At 36.1% G+C, this 18,566-nt stretch overlaps 1 protein-coding gene across 1 annotated transcript in view; it reads left to right on the top strand.

Moving 5' to 3' along the window:
- The window catches only part of USH2A (usherin), a 782,904-nt gene that overhangs the window by 537,008 nt on the left and 227,330 nt on the right, over nt 1-18,566 (top strand). The window contains exon 46 of the mRNA XM_049708907.1: nt 2,528-2,640. Within this exon, the coding sequence (XP_049564864.1) occupies nt 2,528-2,640 (113 nt within the window). The remainder of the gene's footprint in view (nt 1-2,527; nt 2,641-18,566) is intronic.

Consider the following 18,566-nt stretch of genomic DNA (forward strand, 5'->3'; position numbering starts at 1 on the left):
TACAACCAATACATTAGCCTCTCCACTACTAGGCCTAGCTTCCTAAGAAAATGACATAAAAAGAGATTTCATAAAAGAAGAAATGTGCATTGATTATTTTTCATTATGTTCCATGATTCCCGTCTACCCACCTGAGTTACCTTAGCCTGGACCAGTGGACTGATAGTTTTGTTCATGACTCTTAGAGTGAATCTATGTATATGTGTAGCTCATCGATCACATTATAAAATGAAAATCACATTCAAAATAAATAGAAATATAATCTTATGAACAAGGTTAGCATAGGAAGGTGATGAAGGATTTGCTGTATTTTCCTCTTTGGGACGCTGGTGGAGAAAACCAACTGAGCCCTTGAAAGGCAGCTTATTCATTTGCTTTATGGGACTCAAAATACAGCCTGGGGGTGAGATCACTGGGTGCTGTGCATGCATATCCAGTATCACCCTTCCAACCATAGAGCAAGAGTTGACATGTAAGCATTCCAGGCATGTTCTACTCTGACAGGCTTCACTCAGACCTATTGGTTTGAGTCACTAATGGCCTGAGGAGAGTGCATTTTGATCCAATTTGGGACATGGAAACAGATGAGGAGACAAAAGACCAAATTAGAATCTAACACTTAGATTTTGTTATAAGATGTTCTTATTCTTCATAACTGTATTTTTATGAAGCTCCTCACTGTCCAGAAATGCTGCCCTTGAAATAGTTGTTGCATTACTGGGAATTTGAATATCAAGTTTCAAAGATTTTTATTTCTGATGTGAAGGGTGATTTGGTTCCATTTAAAATATGCACTTAACTGATATGCCTAATACTTTAAAACTAAGATTCTCTATACTAACACCCTTTGTAAAATAGCCTCTGATTTTAAAGCAGACATGTAGATGCACCAAAGCATCTGCTTTTTTGAATGAATCATTTTACATATCCCCTTTTTAAAGGGAATAAGCATTTCCATTTTTAATTCAATTTTATCTCTTTTTATGCCCCAAAGATGGAGACTTGGAATATTGCATTATCAAGGAAGTGAAAATATTGACACATTTCTCTAAAGTCAAAGTAAAAGCTTTCTGGAGAATCATTTAAATACACTTAAGTTTAGAACTTAAAGCTATGCTTATTATTTAGATAATAAGACAGTAGGGTACAGTAAAGCCTGAATCAGATATTTCGTATTTTATCAGCTTGATCATATTCCCTGATTTCTCTGACCCCTCCATTTACAAACTTCTGAATGTGGAGTTGTAAAGATTCAATAAAATTATCTGTGCAAGTACCCATCATAATATTTGGCATATAAAAGATTCAGGTGAGTTGATTTTGAGTCATCTCACTATGCATCATATAGTCAAATATTTCCCAATATGCATGGAGTTTTATTGTCCTTAATTCTATTATAGCAAGCATATTTTAAGTTCATCTGCCTGTTAAGTTTTTTGAGGTTTCATTGGACATATTCAGAGTAAACAGCCTTGACAGTGTTTAAATATCTACTAAATATTAGCTCAAAATGCTATGTGGCATAAATAAATCACACAAAAGCATTATAAAAACTCCCATTTAGGTGCAAACTGCCCCATGAACAAAGCGACATAGCTACTAAATATAACACATAGCGCATTTGTCTTTCCTCAAATGCCAGTTGAAATTCAGAGGACTGTGTTGCTTTAAAGGCTCAGGATTAGTGTTTAAGATTCATCAGTATCTGGTATCCTCCATTTATGTATTAAATGCTGAAAGTAAATTAGCATTGGAAAAAGTGCAGTTCCTCTTTGGTTTACATGTTAATGGAGAGCAGAAGGGTGTCGCTTTGTAGATTGTCCACGAGCGATCTCCTGTATGTTCATCTGTCTCTCCCCCCTCTTATCGAATATGTTCCTTCTGTGTTACTGATGCTTGATGAACCTGATTTCTAATCTTTAGTTATTCCACCCTCCTCGGTTTTTATTCAGATTAGGTGGCAGAATTAAAGGGTGAGTGATGAGTTTCTGCTGTGATTAAGGTAAAAATACAATTGCAGCTGGAACAAATGGATATAAAATAGCTCAGCCATAGTGGAAAGCTTCCCTAGACCTCATTTTTCTTCCATTAGACATTAGCATTGAGGCTATTTGCTATAAAGTGTCAAGACTTCCAGAAGATATCATCATTACCCTCTCTTGTTATAGATCCAGAGAGCAGTATGCAGTGATAACATATTATGCTTGCCAACTGTCACCTAAACATCCTCCCTTCCTTAACTGTGCTCCAAATAGACGAATATGTCTGTCTCTTTCTGAATGGTTGGAACCAGAAACTAAACATCACCATTTGAATCACTAGATCAATTGTTCTGAGCTCATTTCTGTGCTTTATTTTGACCTTTCCCACCAGACTCAATTAACATAAAAATTAAGATTGATTAAACCCTAAGATGCTGTAGAGAACTATGAGACTCCTGTGAAATGAGGGTGGGTGAGGTTCAGTCCATCAGCAATCTGTATTTTGAAAGTATTTGCAATAATTCGTTCTAAACTAACATTTGCAGGTTGAAGTCTGCACAAAATATGCCTGTGTGAAAAGCAATGGAACCCAAATCACCACCATGGAAGATAGTCCAAGTGATATACCAGCTCCCACAATTCATGGCATCACTTCAAGGTACAAATTTTTTGTCAATTAATCTAAAGAACTGATCATAAACAATGAAAATAAAAATCAAAGGTATCATCCCAGCCATGATAATCTCATTTAGTAGATTACTATAAATATGTGTGTAAATCAAATGTTTGATATTATTAGGTATTGATCTCCAATAGACACGTCCCCTAACATTTAAACTTTGATATCCCTGATTGCCCAGCTTCACTTCCTTTTACTCAGTAATTGTGAACAAATGCTGAAGTGCATGGAAAAGTTGTCCTTCAGTAAATCCTTTCGTGAGGCAAATAATACAACTTTAACTAGAATGACTATCTTCTAACTTAATCTCTTTGAAAAAATTAGATTTAGAGATATCAGATTCCCCTAAAGCTAGAAACATCTGTAAAATAATTACGGGAGATAAATTATTGAATAACTGTTACCAATTTTACCAGATTCTTCATAGAATCCTTTTATTTTTCTGTATACTTTTGTTGCTGAGCAGTGATCAAAGTTTGAAAGTGAGCCTCTTTTCAATTCAAAATAGCAATAAGAAGAAAAAGATTTAACATCAAGTTTCCCAAGCCAAAAGTGATATTAAGTTTTCATCTCTCTGTATCAAGCCAAGGCTAGAGAAAGAAACCTGAGTATTCCCATATCATACTTTTGCCCCAACCAAATGAATCACCCTTCATCTACACACACATGCACACATACACACACCCCATGTACACACATGCACACTGGCTAAAATAATCAACCTGTTATAAAATATTTCAATTCTGAAGGATTCCTTTATCACGTATTGAAATTTCTAGGTCTTTTTTTTGTTAATCTGTTCAATAGTATCTGTACTGATTTGGAGAATTAGTGATTAAAATAATTAGAAAAGCTCAAGTAATTGTATTCTTAGATGTTCGGAGCAAAAGTCATATCTTGTTTTCTTGAGTACATCTATAAAACACATGATGATATCTATCTAATGTAGGATATGTTCACTAATTGATAATTCCCTCAGCAGATTTTGCCCACCTATCCACAGGATTGCCTACCTTGTAGGGGGAAAATGGTCAAGTTTAAGGGATACCAAAAAGCTTTATTTAATTTTTCAGCAAACACACTTGTGGGTATAATAATATAAGAAGTGAAAGTAATACAAAGAAATATAAGACATGGTTCTAAATTTTCACAGTTCCAGTCTACTGTGGCAGACACTTCCCTAAACAAATATTTATAGAACAGTGTGAGAAACACTACAACAGAAGCTTATAATGTGCAAGAAGTGCATAAAAAAAATACCAAGCTCTACCCATGATTATCAGTGAAGGCATCATGAAAGACGTGACATTTGAGTTCATTCTTAAAGAACTCAAGGAAGAAGTATAGGTAGGTGGGTGGATGTTGTCACATTTCTTGCCTATTAGCGTCCTTATGACTCAAGCTCAGGTGAATGGCATAAGGGAATATGTCTTAGATTACATATTTACATGTAACTAAAAATAATATTCAGGCTTTTTTAGAAATAGAGCAAATACCCATATGTTTCTCTGCCTCTAAGATATTTTTTAAGAAGATGCTTGCAGATGATAACAGAGAAAAAATATTTTTTAGTTGTGGTTAAAGACTGCTTATCCCCAAATATAGTAAATTGGTGGCAAAAACATTAAAAAGGGTATACAACAAGAGCAAGGAAAATAGCAAAGCAGATGACAATAACAGAAGAGAGATTTTAATACAATTTTTGAAAGCAGTATTTGGCAGGGAGAGGCAAATGACTTTGTACAGTGGTGAAATTTACAACCAAAGTGTTGGTTGGCAGAGGGAGATAATGACATAAAACAAACTAATTTGCTCTGCCGGGAGAACCTCAATGGCTGAGCACTTAACAAGCTTTCAGAATTGTGAAGAAGAGGAAGATCGGGTAAAGTTCAAAGCTGAAAGTTTACAAAAGAGTGGTTGGGACCTGTAATTAGTCAGGGTTCTCCAGAGAAACAAAACCGAAAGTGAAGACTCAGGAAAGCTGGGGGTGTAGTCTAATTCTCAAAGTTTTGAGAATTAGAGGTGCCAGTGGTATAAATCCCAGTCCAAGTCTGAGACTGAGAGAGGACTGATTAGATCAGGTAGTCAGGCAGAGAGAGGAAATTCTCCCTTCCTTCACCTTTTCATTCCACTCAGACCCTCAACTGATTGGGTGATATGCCCACCTACATTATGGAGAGCAATCTGCTTTACTGTGTCCACAGATTCAAATGCTAATCTCATCAGAAACAACCTTGCAGATACACCCAGAAATTATGTTTAGCCAAATGTCTGGACACCCTGTGGCCCAGTCAAGTTAAAAATTACCCATTACATAAAATTAGCCATTACAGAATGCAAGGTTGCCTACCTCTGTATTATTCATCCGTGTGTCTATTTCTCTTCCTCCATGTGGCATATTCCATCACCGGGAGATTAGAAGTTTTTTTTCTCAAGAAACTGAACAGAGGTATTTAGGAATTAGGGCTACTAGGCACAGTGGAAATCTGGGATGAGGGGCAAAGGTAAAAATCATGTTAAAGTGGTTAGACTACAATTAGAATGATGGCACCTCGGTGGCTTTCCCCAGCTCTGTTCTTAGAAACAAATATCTAGTCATAAATGTTTCCACACAGGAAGGGCATTCTTCTCTGGAAAAGTTTGAATGACTCCAAATAAAATACTTCCGGGAACTAGCAGATAGGGATCACCTAACAGAAAAGGTAGCTAACCATCTAGTCACACAGTAGTAAAGTACATCAGTCAAGAAGCCTCACTCATATACAATATAAAGCGTCTAGTCATCTTTTTTTAATCTCAAAGATGAAAAGAAACAAAATTAAAACAGAGGAATAATTCAATAGACACAGGGACAATGCAGGATGAGGAAAATATCCATAACAATCTCAGAGGAATAAAAAGACATCCTCTATCTATAAAACAACACCAAAAAATCCTACTTGGAAAAAAGAATCAAAGTAAAGCAGGATGTGAGGGGTGGAGGGGGAGTACCTCATGGAAATTAAAAGTGTGAGAGCTGAATTGGAAATTTAAGGTAAAGTCTCTGAAAGTGCAATAAAAAGTAAATATGTTAATACAAATGAAATTTTTAAGAGAAAGTTTTAAAATCCAGGAAATCAAATATTTGGATAATAAGAGTTCCAGAAAGAGAGAACAGAGGAAAAAGAAGGGGGAAAATAATCAAAGAAAAATGACAAGAAAATATGCCCCCCCACCAGAAAAAGGAAAATACAATATCCCAGAACCAAAGATACCAGTATGTAGATTAAAAGCTACTATAGATACTAGCACAGTGATTGAAATAAGAGCCAATAAAGGGATATCATCAGGAAATTTCAAAATACCAGGTTAAAAAAAGCACATCCAAAAAACTTCTAGGAGGAAAAGACAGATGGTGTACATACTGCATTGGGAATTTGAATGGCATTATCAGACTATAAACAGTAACATTCATTGCTAAGAAAACAATGAAACAATGCCTTAAAATTCTGAATTAAAAAAAGAACCTTTTCGTCTTATCAATTCCATACTCAGTCAGATATCAACTGATATTGTTTTGGATTAGCAGAGGGGTAATTTAAGACAGGTGAAGAGAAAAAAAATATAGATTCTGTAAAAACTGACAAGGGTGTGAAGAGAACTGCCTAATTTTAACAATGAATTAAACTTCCAAAAAGATTCTGGGTTTGCTAAATTTGTTTACTTTTTGATTATTCTCTTAATTTTTTATTTTGTTTTTAATTTACATATAGTAAAATACACTCTTTTTTGCTTCACAGTTTTATGAGTTTTGACAAGTACATATGAACTTGTCAAACATATGAACACCACTACAGTTAAGATATAACACTGTTCCATTATGTCAGAATATTTCTTCACACTGGCCCCTTTATAGCCACTTCCTTCCTCCTCCACCCTCCTCCAAACTGAGCAAACACTGCTCTGTTCTGTTCTCTATAATTTTTCCTGTTGCATGTTGTCATATAAGTGGAATTATACAGTATGTACCCATTTAAGCCTGGCTCCTTTCACTCCGCATAATGCATTTAAGATTCATCCATGTTATTGCATATATTAATAGTTTGTTAATTTTTGTTACTGAATAGTATTCCATTGTATGAATATACCACAGTTTTTGTACCATTTGGGTAGTTTCCAGTTCTTGGTGACTATGAATAAAGTTGATATAAACATTATGTACATAACATGAACGTAGATTCTCATTTCACATGGGTAAATAACTAAGAGTTGGATTGCGGAATCATAGCATAAGTTTACATTTTACTTACTTTATAAGAAACTGCCAGGAAAGGTGGGGAATGGGATGAATTGGGAGATTGGGATTGACATATATACACTATTGATCCTACGTATAAAATAGATAACTAATGAGACCCTACTGTATAGCACAGTGAGCTCTACTCAATGCTCAGTGGTGACCTAAACGGGAAGGAAATCCAAAAAAGAGGGGATATAGGTATACTTATAGCTGATTCACTTTGCTGTACAGTAGAAACTAACACAACATTGTAAAGCAATTATATTCCAATAAAAATTAATTTAAAAAAAAGAAACTGCCAAACCAATTTCCAAAGTGACTGTAACATCTTGCATTCCTACTAGCATTGTATGAGAATTCCAGTTGCTTCTCATCTTTGCTAGAACTTGATATTCTGCAAGAATTTTTCCTCTCTCTCTCTCTCTCTCTCTCTCTAGCTCTTTTAATAGATGTTTAGTGGTGTGTCATTATGGTTTTAATTTACATTTATTTCCATGATGATTAATGATATTGATCATCTTTGCAAATGCTTTTTTGGCATTTGTTTTCTCCTTTGATGAAGTGCTTTTTCAAATATTTTATTAATTTTTTACTTGGATTTGTTGCTTTCTTATTGTTGAGTTCATATTTTTGAAGTATATTTTGGATTTGAATTTTTTGTCAGATATATGATTTGCAAATATTTTCCTCTCATTTATGGCTTGTCTTTTCATTCTCTTAATTGTTTTTATTTAGAGCAAAGTTTTAAATTTCAATAAAGTTCAGTTTATCACTTTTTTCATTCATGGACTGTGCATTTGGTGTTGTATCTAAGAAATCCTTACCTGAGTCAAGTCACAAAGATTTCCTCTTATTTTTTCTACTAGAAGTTTCATATGTTTACATTTTGAATTTATGTCTATGATTCATTTTATGTTAATTTTTCTATAAACTGAGATGTGGTTCAAGGTTAACATCTTTGCATAGGGATATCCAATTTTTCCAACACAATTTGTTGGAAAGACTATATCTTCTCCTTTGGACTGCTTTTAGACCTTTGTCAAAATCAATTTAACACATTTTATAGATCATTTTTGAACTCTCTATTCTGTTCAGTTTATCAATGTGCATATTCATTTACCAGTGTCATACAATCTTAATTACTGTAGCTTTACAGTAAGTTGTAAAATCATGTATTATGAGTTCTTCAACTTTAAGCTTTTTAAAAAATTTTCTGACCTTTCTCATTACTTTGCTTTTCCATATAAATTTTAGAATCAGCTTGTCAATATCTATAAAATCCTTCTGTCATTTTGATTAGGACTGCATTTAATCTATAGTTCAATACAGGGAGAAGTGACACCTTAACAATACCACATCTTCCACTTCATAAATACAGCATATTGCTCGTTTATTTGCATCCTCTTTCATTTATTTCATCAGTGTTTTGTAGAATTCAGTGTTCAGATCCCACACATATTTCATTAGATTTATACCTACTATTTATTTTGGGGAGTACTACTCTTAATAGTTCTTTAAAAACATTGAAATCCAATTGTTTATCACTAGGGTGTAGAAACACAATTAATTTTGTATATGACCTTGTAGGCAGCAACCTTGCTAAACTCATTATGAGTTTTAGGATCTTTTAGGAGCTTTTTTGTAGATTCCCTGGGTCTGCATAGATCCTCTGCAAAAATAAACAATTTATTTCTTCCTTTGCAATCTATGTGTCTTTTACTTCTTTTTCCTGCCTTATTGCCTTGGCTCATTCAGTAAGGCGGACACCCTTGACTTGTTCCTATTCTTTTACCATTACATGTGATGTTACTTATGAATTTTTTAGAGATACCTTTTATCGGGTTGAAGTCTTCTCTTTTATTTCTAGTTGCTGAGAGTTTTTATCATAAATAGATATTGAATTTTGTTAAATGCCTTTTTTGCATATAATTTGTTAATATGGTTAATTATATAGATTGATTTTCAAATAATTAACTAGTCTGTATTATCTGGATAAACCCCACTTGGTTGTGATGTATTTTCCTCTTTATACATGCAATTTGCTGTTATCTTATTGAGGATGTTTATGACTATCCTCATAAAATATATTGAACTGTTTTTATTTCTTGTAATGTCTTTGCCTGGTTTTGGTAACATGGTAATTCTGGCCCCATAAAATGAGTTGGAAAATATTCCCTCCTCTGCTATTTTCTGGAAGAGATTGTGTGAAAAGGTATTTATTTCTTAAATGTGGTAGAATTCACCAGTGAAACTCACCTTTGCCTAGAGTTTTCCTTGTTGAAAGGTATTTTACTCAGAATTTAATTTCCTTAACAGTGTAGGATGATTCAAGGTATCTATTTCTTCTTGAGTGAGATCTGTAATCTTGTGTTTGCAAAGAATTGGTTAATTTCACCAAATTTATCAAATTTATGGGCAGAAAGTTGTAATGTTTGTAGAGTCTAGATTTATTTGCATTCTTTCATTTCTGATAACAGTAATAAGTGTCTTCTCTCTTTCATAGTCAATCAGTCTAGAGTTTTATCAATTTTGTGGATCTTTTCAAAGAACCATCTTTTGGTTTTATTGCTTTTTCTCTATTGTTTTATGTTTTCCATTTCATTGATTTCTGCTCTTTATTGATTTTTTTCTTCTTCTTCCTTTGGATTTATCTTACTCTTCTTTTCCAGTTTCTTAGAGAGGAAAGCTACATTATTGATTTGAGATCTTTCTTCTTTTTGACTAGAACCATGTAAAGTTATGAGCTTTCCTCTAAGCCCTGCTTCAGGTGAATCTCAAAAGTTCGAAATGTTGCATTTTCTTTCATTTAGTTCAAAATACTTTTTAATTTTCTTAATACTTCTGCTTTGACTCATGAATTATTTTAGAAGTGGTTTGCTTAATTCCCAAATATTTTGAGGTTTTTCAGATAAGTTGTGAATGTGAATTTCTAGTACCATTTTGTTATGATCTGAAACATGGTTTTATAATTTCAGTTCTTTCACATTAGTTAAGGTTTATTTTATGGCCTATAATATGATCTGTCATGGTGAATATTCTATGTGTACTCGAGGAGAATGTGTGTTCTGCTGTTGTTAGAGCATTTTGTAAATGTCAATTAGGTCGAGTTGAGTGATAGTGATGTTCAGGTCATCTATACACTTAATGATTTCCTGCCTGGTTGTTCTATCAATTATTGTGAGAGGCATGTTGAAATCTCCAAATATAACTGTGGGCTTATCTATTTCTTTTTTAGAACTATCAGTTTTTGCCCCGTGTATTTTGTTGCTTTATTATGAGGTGCATATATATTTCAGATTGTTGTGTCTTGGTAAATTGATCCTTTTGTCATTGTGTAATATTCCTTTTTCTTCCTGATAATTTTCTTGTCATCATGTATATTGTGTCTAATACTAATACAGCCACTCCAGCTTTCTTTGGATTAGTGTAATTTTGAGTGATTTCGGATTGTGTCCTGAACACTTTAAATATCAGGTTGTGATCTGAGTCCTGTTAAAATCCTCTGAAGAAGGTTGCAGTTTTTGTTTCAACAGGCAATCAACTGGTTAGCTTCAGACTGAAAATTCTGTCTTGGCTTATGTGGTCAATGGCTGTAATATCAGTTCATCTTTCAAAAGCTTTGCTGTGCTGCTTTATATCTGCCCCACGCATGCACCTCTCATTGGCTAATCTGGTATTCAGTTGGGGGATTATGTAATGGTTCAGATCTCAAAGTCTTTGCTACAGTGCTCAGATTTCCTTTGCCTGTGAGGCAACCATGCATGTGCAGCTTGGAGTTGAGTTAGAACTTGTATTGGTTCATGTATAGAATTAGTAGACTGCCTAGATTTCTCTTCTCTGAGATTTCCCCCATGTTTTTCACATCACTTGGACTTCCTTTCCCAAATCTTTGGCTAGAAAGACATGGTTTCTCTTGTAATTTTAGCTTCCCAATATACCTCACAGTTTACATAAATGGGGTTGTTTGGGGGACAGTGAGATTAGAGAGAAAATAGAGGAAAAAATAAACGAGATTTTGGACCACAGGGGTGCTTTCCCCGGTTCCTCTGGTCAGACAGCTTGTTTTTTCTCAGGATTTTAGATTCTCATTTGGCCAGGACTGTCATCATGCAGCTCCTTGGCTGGAATCATCCTCAGAGCAGGAAAAAAGAGAGGAAAAAGAGGAAATAAAATGAAACAGGAATACCCATCATACCCTTTGGCTTGCAAGGCCTTCTTGTACTCTGGCCAGAAAGATTGGGTTCCTCTCATAGATTGTGCTTGCCCAGTGCTCGGTTCCACACTGGGGCTGCTGTTGGGTTAAAGATGGGAGACAAACAAAGGGGGGAAATGATGGTAAACGCATCCTGTAATGTTTGCTCTTTAAGTTTTGCTCCCCTCCCGATCTGCCTCTATTGTTAACTTTTCAGAGTCCTTGAGTGATTGCTTTTTGTAACTAGAGCAGACTTTTTAGCAGTAATCAGTGGGAGAGAGAGGCTATAACTGGCTTTCTCCATGTTGACCAGCACAGAAAGTACGAACCCCTCCATATTTTTCTTTATTCCAATGCCTTTGGCAACTTTATTTCCTTTTTTTTTTCTTTTTGGTCAAAGATCTAGCAAAAAAACTGATGGAAATCATTCACAACCAAATATTGGCATGTACAATCTTTCCTTTCTTAAATTGATCTATCGTAGCACGGCAACATTTTCCAAAGGCAAGACCCTAATGAGCAGATATAGGCGCCAAGCCATTAATCAAAATTACACCAACACCAAAGCAGTTAGCCTCCTGTGTGCATGTTATTGTTTGTGTAATTTCATTATACTTCTGGCAGTGTATACTTGTTAGTTATGTTTCTATTTTGGTTTAAGAAAATCTCTTTTATATTAGCAACATGCAAAATCAAATGTGAAATCCTTCCAGACAAATGTCAGTAGACAGGGTTTGCTTCTATAGCATTTAGAATATTTTGGGTTCTAATAAGACACATATTTCTTAGAATCTTTGTTTATTTTTGGTAAAAAGCAGTCATCAGCAAATTTTTACTTTTATATATTTTCGTAACCTATACCAATAGCCTACCAGCCAGTTTGATTATAAGCATGGAGCATGTCATTTTCATCTTTGGCCTTAACTTATACCTTGCTTTTGACTACAACATCTTCAGTACAAGCACTTACACATGTTTTTTCCATTATATACAAACCAAAGATGCCATAGCACACAAAGTTATTTAGAAAGATCAGATGAAACCTTCTAGTTTTATAAGCTACTCCTCCAGAAACAAGCTCTGTTTCTACATCACATTTTCCATACTTGTCATATTATCATCAGCTGATTCTACATCCCCAAAGAATGCTAACGACTGATCGATAACCCAGACATGTCTGGCCGTGGCCTACACGTGCCCTGGGTAGTTCATTTATTTGCCTTGGTGGATTTGCTAGAGTAGAATTTAATCAATAGCTAATTCATTAATTCTGGTCCTCGAGAATGTAGAGACTGCACTGGCTGAAGATAGCTAGCTGGCTCTGGCTTTGATTGAAATATGACAAACACTGCAACTGACAGCTTTACTGGGTACTGTAAAGTTCGCTCCAATAAGTTCACTTATTTATTCTCCATAAATGGATAAGCTAAGAAAAGAACATAAACAAGGAAGAGTTTTTATTACATGACTGGACTGCTATTCCAAGATGCATGATTTCCAGGCATGAAGCTCAAGGGAAAGCAGAAAGAGAGAACACGGATCATGTCTCTCATTGCCTTTAATGGGATCCACGGCAGTTTTTACAGTTCCAAATCAGTTTGGGGCTGTATTAGTGATGAGAAGGCTGAGGCATAATGTCTTTGTAGCATTCACAAATAATTGTTTAAATGTTTGCTTCAAGCTCCTGAACGATATAAATGATATTTTTACACACCAGCTTCCTTATGATAGCAGCACGGGGTCTGTGTCTCTAAATGAAGGTTAAACCACTATCTTCATTTAGAAAGCCCCCTAGCTTTTCAAAGTACATAGCTGGCGGTTGAGGATGGCATGACAGGTCATAGCTTGTGGAAAAAGAACTTTCCCCTTTTTGCCTCACCAAATTTGGGTGAAACTTTGAGGCCTCTATATTTTTATACTATGACATTGGATATCAGGAAATCTCTTCTATCGTTATTTTCCCTCTCTGATTTTTTTCAGTGACTGATAGCTTGAATACTGAAGTAATAATTTTACAATTAAAAACAATTTTTTTGAGCCATGTTTTATTTTTTTAAATGGGGAGTGTGCTGGGCTGTAGATGTAGAATGTCAGATGACTTCTTCGTCCATATTCTCAACTCCCCTTCTCGCCAGTATGGTTAACTTGAGACAGCTTTTAATTTGGACTGGAATTGTCTACTTGAGTCTTTGAAGATATGGGAAGACCTCTCAAAAGAGATCATTTAGAGTGTATTTAGAACTGATGTACACACCCAGTCAATAGTCTGATAATCATAATGGCTTTCAGGAAACAGTAGTTCTGATGGCCAATGAATTCTGATCATCAAACTCAGTGTTTGATTAGGAGACCTTACAGAATATTGAGCTTATTCTTAAGACTCTGCCAGCACTATTTTCCATTTTCTCACTTCCCTCTCTTTCCCAAACTCCTTTTAACTTCTCGACTTCTTTCAGTTCCCACAGAAGCAGCTCAATCACTAAGCATTTGAGAGGCCTTTGTATGCATCTCGACAAAATCCAGTTTTTCCCCCCAATTCACTTTGGCCTTTAACTGCCGCCTTATCCCTGGCTCCCTGATCACTCATTGGTTTCTTTTATTGGTTTCATTCTAATTCCATTCATTAATTGTGGGTGTCCTCAACAGAAAGACTCCCTCTGCTACTCAAATAGTTCAAATATTCTCACAGTTTTCATCATACTGATGTCTCAAGATCTCTGTCCCAGTTTTCTCCCTAAACTCCAGTCCCATATATTCAATTGCCTATTGATTTTCTATAATGATAGGCACCCATCACTTCCATAACGTCAAGCCTTAATTCTCATCTAACCCAATTTTTCCAACATCCATTTCGGCAAAGGCAACACCGCCTTGCATATGATCGCAGACATCTAGCTTTGATTTTTTTTAATCCCCTGATTTCACTCAATATCAATTTTAGTCTATTTTCTTTTGGAGCATCTTCTCATAGCTGTTCCTCTTCTCCATTTCCACCACTGCAACCCTAGCTCATGCTTTATCATTTATGTTGATGTACTTGTCTTAATTCAGTGAGATACAAGGAGGAAACGCTTTACTTTTTGCCTACTACTTGCTGCCTAAACATAATATTTTGGATGTCCTTTCCCCAACTCTTGAAAAACCTTTCAGGAATACCTTATGGCCTTCACATTATTTTTTAATTATGAGTCTCATTTTAGTCATTAAGATTCATGATCAAGTATTAAAAAGTCCATTCTGGGAATTCCCTGGTGGTCCTGTGGTTAGGACTCCATGCTTCCACTGGAGGGGGCGTCATAGGTTTGATCCCTGGTCAGGGAACTAAGATCCTGCATGCTGCACAGTGTGGCCAGAAAGATTCTAGCAAAAATTAAAAAAAAAAAAAAAAAGTCCATTCCATCTCCAGCAAAATATTAAGCTCACATGTAGTTCAAATATTCCACCATTTCACAGGCTCAGACCTGATCCCAGTTTGCCCTTTCTCCCTCCTTGCTCTTTCTTGCCTATTCCCTTTCATTCAAATGTGCCTCTCCCCAATGTTACTATTTTACTTCCATCACTGGATAGCCATCCAAGCCCTCTCTGTGGAAGGTGGCACTTTTGTGAACAATTGTGTTTTCCTTGAGAGCACCCATGAGGATCTCCCCAAAGCCAACTTCTCTCACATGAGTGTTGCCCTCTGGAACTGATCTATGGTGCTAACAGAGCAGGACACACCAAACACTTCTTGCTGGAGCCCCCTCCCCCAAAAACCCACCATCATGGTCAGTGTAACTTCAAGGGAGCTCAAGCCTAGCCATCTTGCAAGACATCCACTGGCTCATAGGAAATGCACTCAGGTGCGCCATGCTAAAGATCGACGGTGTGGCAATCTTGTCTTACCCTATCATTAGAGCGGCTCCAGACAACATCTGGCCATTAGAATTCTCTAACTGAGAAGTAAGCACCTTTTCTTATGGTCATATAGGCTGCCAACCCCCATGTCAGGCTGCCCCAAACTCCTTTCTATACTTCCCTCCAGGGACAGCTGCAAATTGGGCTTAGATATTTCTGCATCTCAGGAAGTACCAACCAGGAGAAGCAAGTGCTTCCAGTTTCTCTGAGTGATGTTTTTAGAATTCCTTCCACAGCCTTGAGAATGTTTAGGGGTGGACTGGGGGTGGATTTTAATGTCACTCTTCACTAAGTAAATCATTCCTCTTTCACTCCATGGCTCAAAAATCTACAGTGGTTTTCCAATGCACTCAAAAATGAATCCAAAGTTATTTCCATGTTCTATAAAACCCTACAGGATCTGCAGTCCCCAAACCCACACTCCCAACACCCACCTGATTCATTTTCCATCATTCTCTTGCTCAATCCAGCTCTGTCCTACCAGATTCTTTGATTGTCCTTCAACAAGCCATGTGCACGGATGTCTCAAAACCCCTATACCTCCTGTTCCCTCCGCCTAGAAACTCCTGTTCACTTGCTTCATCCCCTCTTTCGGATTTCTGCACAGAAGAGCCAGGCCTTCTCAGACAACCAATGTAACATATTGTACACTTATGTGTTTGTTTACTGTCCCACCTTCCCCCAGCAAAATGTAAGTTTTATGAAAGAAGGAACTTTGTCTTGTTTATTTGTAAGTATAGAACAATGCTTTACATATAGGAGGTACTTAATAAATATTCATTAAAATTCAAAAACTCTCCTAGAGTTCTGTTTATTTTGGGTTGGTTTGGGTGATGGGTCAATGTTAAAAGGCAGCTTTATCCTCAGAACTCAGCAGAATCTTTTTGTTTGGGGGGGGGTGTTATTTTTTATTTTTTTAATTTTTTAAAAAATTTTATTGGAGTATAGTTGCTTTACAATGTTGTATTAGTTTCTACTGTATAGCAAAGTGAATCAGTTATATGTATACATATATCCACTCTTTTTTAGATTTCCTTCCCATTTAGGTCACCACAGAGCACTGAGTAGAGTTCCCTGTGCTAAACAGTAGGTTCTCATTAGTTATCTATTTTATACATAGTAGTGTATATATGTCAATCCCAATCTCCCAATTCGTCCCCCCTCTTCCCCACCTTGGTAACCATAAGTTTGTTCTCTACATCTGTGACTCTATTTCTGCTTTGCCAATAAGTTCATCTGTATCATTTTTCCAGATTCCACACATAAACGATATTATACGATATTTGTTTTTCTGATACCAGTCAGAATGGCCATCATCAAAAAATCTACAAACAATAAATGCTGGAGAGGGTGTGAAGAAAAGGGAAACTTCCTACACTGTTGGTGGGAATGTACATTGGTACAGCCACTGTGGAGAACAGTATGGAGGTTCCTTAAAAAACTAAAAATAGAATTACCATACGACCCAGCAATCCCACTCCATATCCGGAGAAAACAATAATTCGAAAGGATGCATGCACCGCAATGTTCATTGCAGCAGAATCTTGCTGTTTGTTCCCTTTTAGAATCAAGATACTTAATGGAGGAATTCATCATCAGTCATCCTCAGTTTGGGGCTATAGTTTAAGTTCCTAAATAAGAGAAAACCCCATTAAACCGTCTTTCATACTTAAGTTACTGCAGAAGCTCACTGATATTTCTCCCTACCCCTAGTCTCTTCTACTCTAATCTGCCAGGGTATTACTTCTAAAAGGACTTTATATTCTGCTAGTGATACCACTGCACAATCACCCTATTTCACCATCAAATTCCTCAACATAGTATTTGAGGGACTTCATAACGTTCTTCTTAAGTTCAGACTGACCTTCCGTTATTGCTGGATGTAAATCATTCGCTCGTCAAGTTGGTCCCATTACTCTTCTCCATATGGCTAGGCAGCTTCTCCCTCTTATTTTTGCCTATATGAATCTTCCTTCTCAGAATTCTTCCCATCCTCTTATTCCAATTCAAGTCCACATCCACTTCTCCCATGAAACCTTCGTTGTTCGTCTAGACACAGTGATCTTTGTTTATGTGTTTCTGTAATACCTGTAGCCTCAACTACACACTTAAACACTTGATTTTACGCTGCTGTATAATAGTTGACATGCTTCAGGTATGCATGTTTCACATCTCCTCATACTCAAGGACACAGAGTTCTTACCTTTTGGTATTTTACTGACTCCAAGTTATGCTAAATATTCTAGTGGATAATTAAACATTCAATTATTTGATTTGAGAGCAGAGAATTAATATTGTTATCATATTACATTTATTTAGTCTTATATTAAAAGTGTCCTGATCATTTTTGATAATCACAATCTGGAATAGTATTGAAGAACTTGAATGTTATATAAATGATTGACAAAAATGACCAAGCTGAATATGAATTTTTTTTTTTTTTTTTTTGCGGTACGCGGGCCTCTCACTGTTGTGGCCTCTCCCGTTGCGGAGCACAGGCTTCGGACGCGCAGGCTCAGTGGCCATGGCTCACAGGCCCAGCCGCTCTGCGGCATGTGGGATCCTCCCGGACCGGGACACGAACCCGTGTCCCCCGCATCGGCAGGCAGACTCTCAACCACTGCGCCACCAGGGAAGCCCTGAATAGGGATTTTTAAAAGGCCTCTGTAAACATGATCAGGGAATGTACAGCTATTTATAACAATTTAGATGGATGTCTTAAAGTAATGTGAAGATTTTTTCCTTTGGCCCAAACAAGAACATTTTGACAACATTGTGATAAAATGTTAGAATAAAATGTAGAGCACCAAGGGAACTGTAACTGTCCATAGAAGTTTTTTCTGAACTGTATCATTTTAATATTTACCAGTAAAGGTAAGTGATAAAGAAATGATTTTCCCATAATTATTTCTTTCTTCAATGTTATTTTGTACTTCTTGAGCTGAATGTGATGATTATTGTGGTGACGGTGGCCACAGGGATATATAGCAGTAACAAGTAGAATAGTAAATCTACTAACAATATGACAGACTTAAAAAGAAATAGTCAATAGCTCTGACTAGACTTTCTAAACACCCAGTGAATCATGCTAAAATGTGTGTAAACATTGTGGCCTTTATTAGAAGCTCTATGAAGTTAGCTTAAATTTTATTCCTTAGTGCTCTGGAAGCTAAGTGAACTCTAATTGTCACTTTATGAACAAATCTACCCCCCAAAAAGAAGATCTATTTGAGGATTCATGATCATGTTTCTGCATGAGCCTACCTTTATTGATGTATTAAAACAAACAAAAAGAAACCCTTCAGTTTGTTTCCCCAATATTTCACATTAATTCCTGTGGTTTAAGAATGTTCCTTCTATTTCACTCTTAAACATCAAAACAATGAAACCATTAATCCAGTTAATAACGGTGTGCATTTCTCAGAGATGTCTTTCATTTTAAATCAACAGCCAAAAGATTTTTCAGTGTTACTCCCGTGGGTTCTAATGAGAGGTGGACAGGTGTTAAACACCCTATTCTTCTTTGATCACGTACATTAG

This window comes from Orcinus orca, chromosome 1 (genome assembly GCF_937001465.1).
Source record: "Orcinus orca chromosome 1, mOrcOrc1.1, whole genome shotgun sequence".
Classification (NCBI taxonomy): Eukaryota; Metazoa; Chordata; class Mammalia; order Artiodactyla; family Delphinidae; genus Orcinus; species Orcinus orca.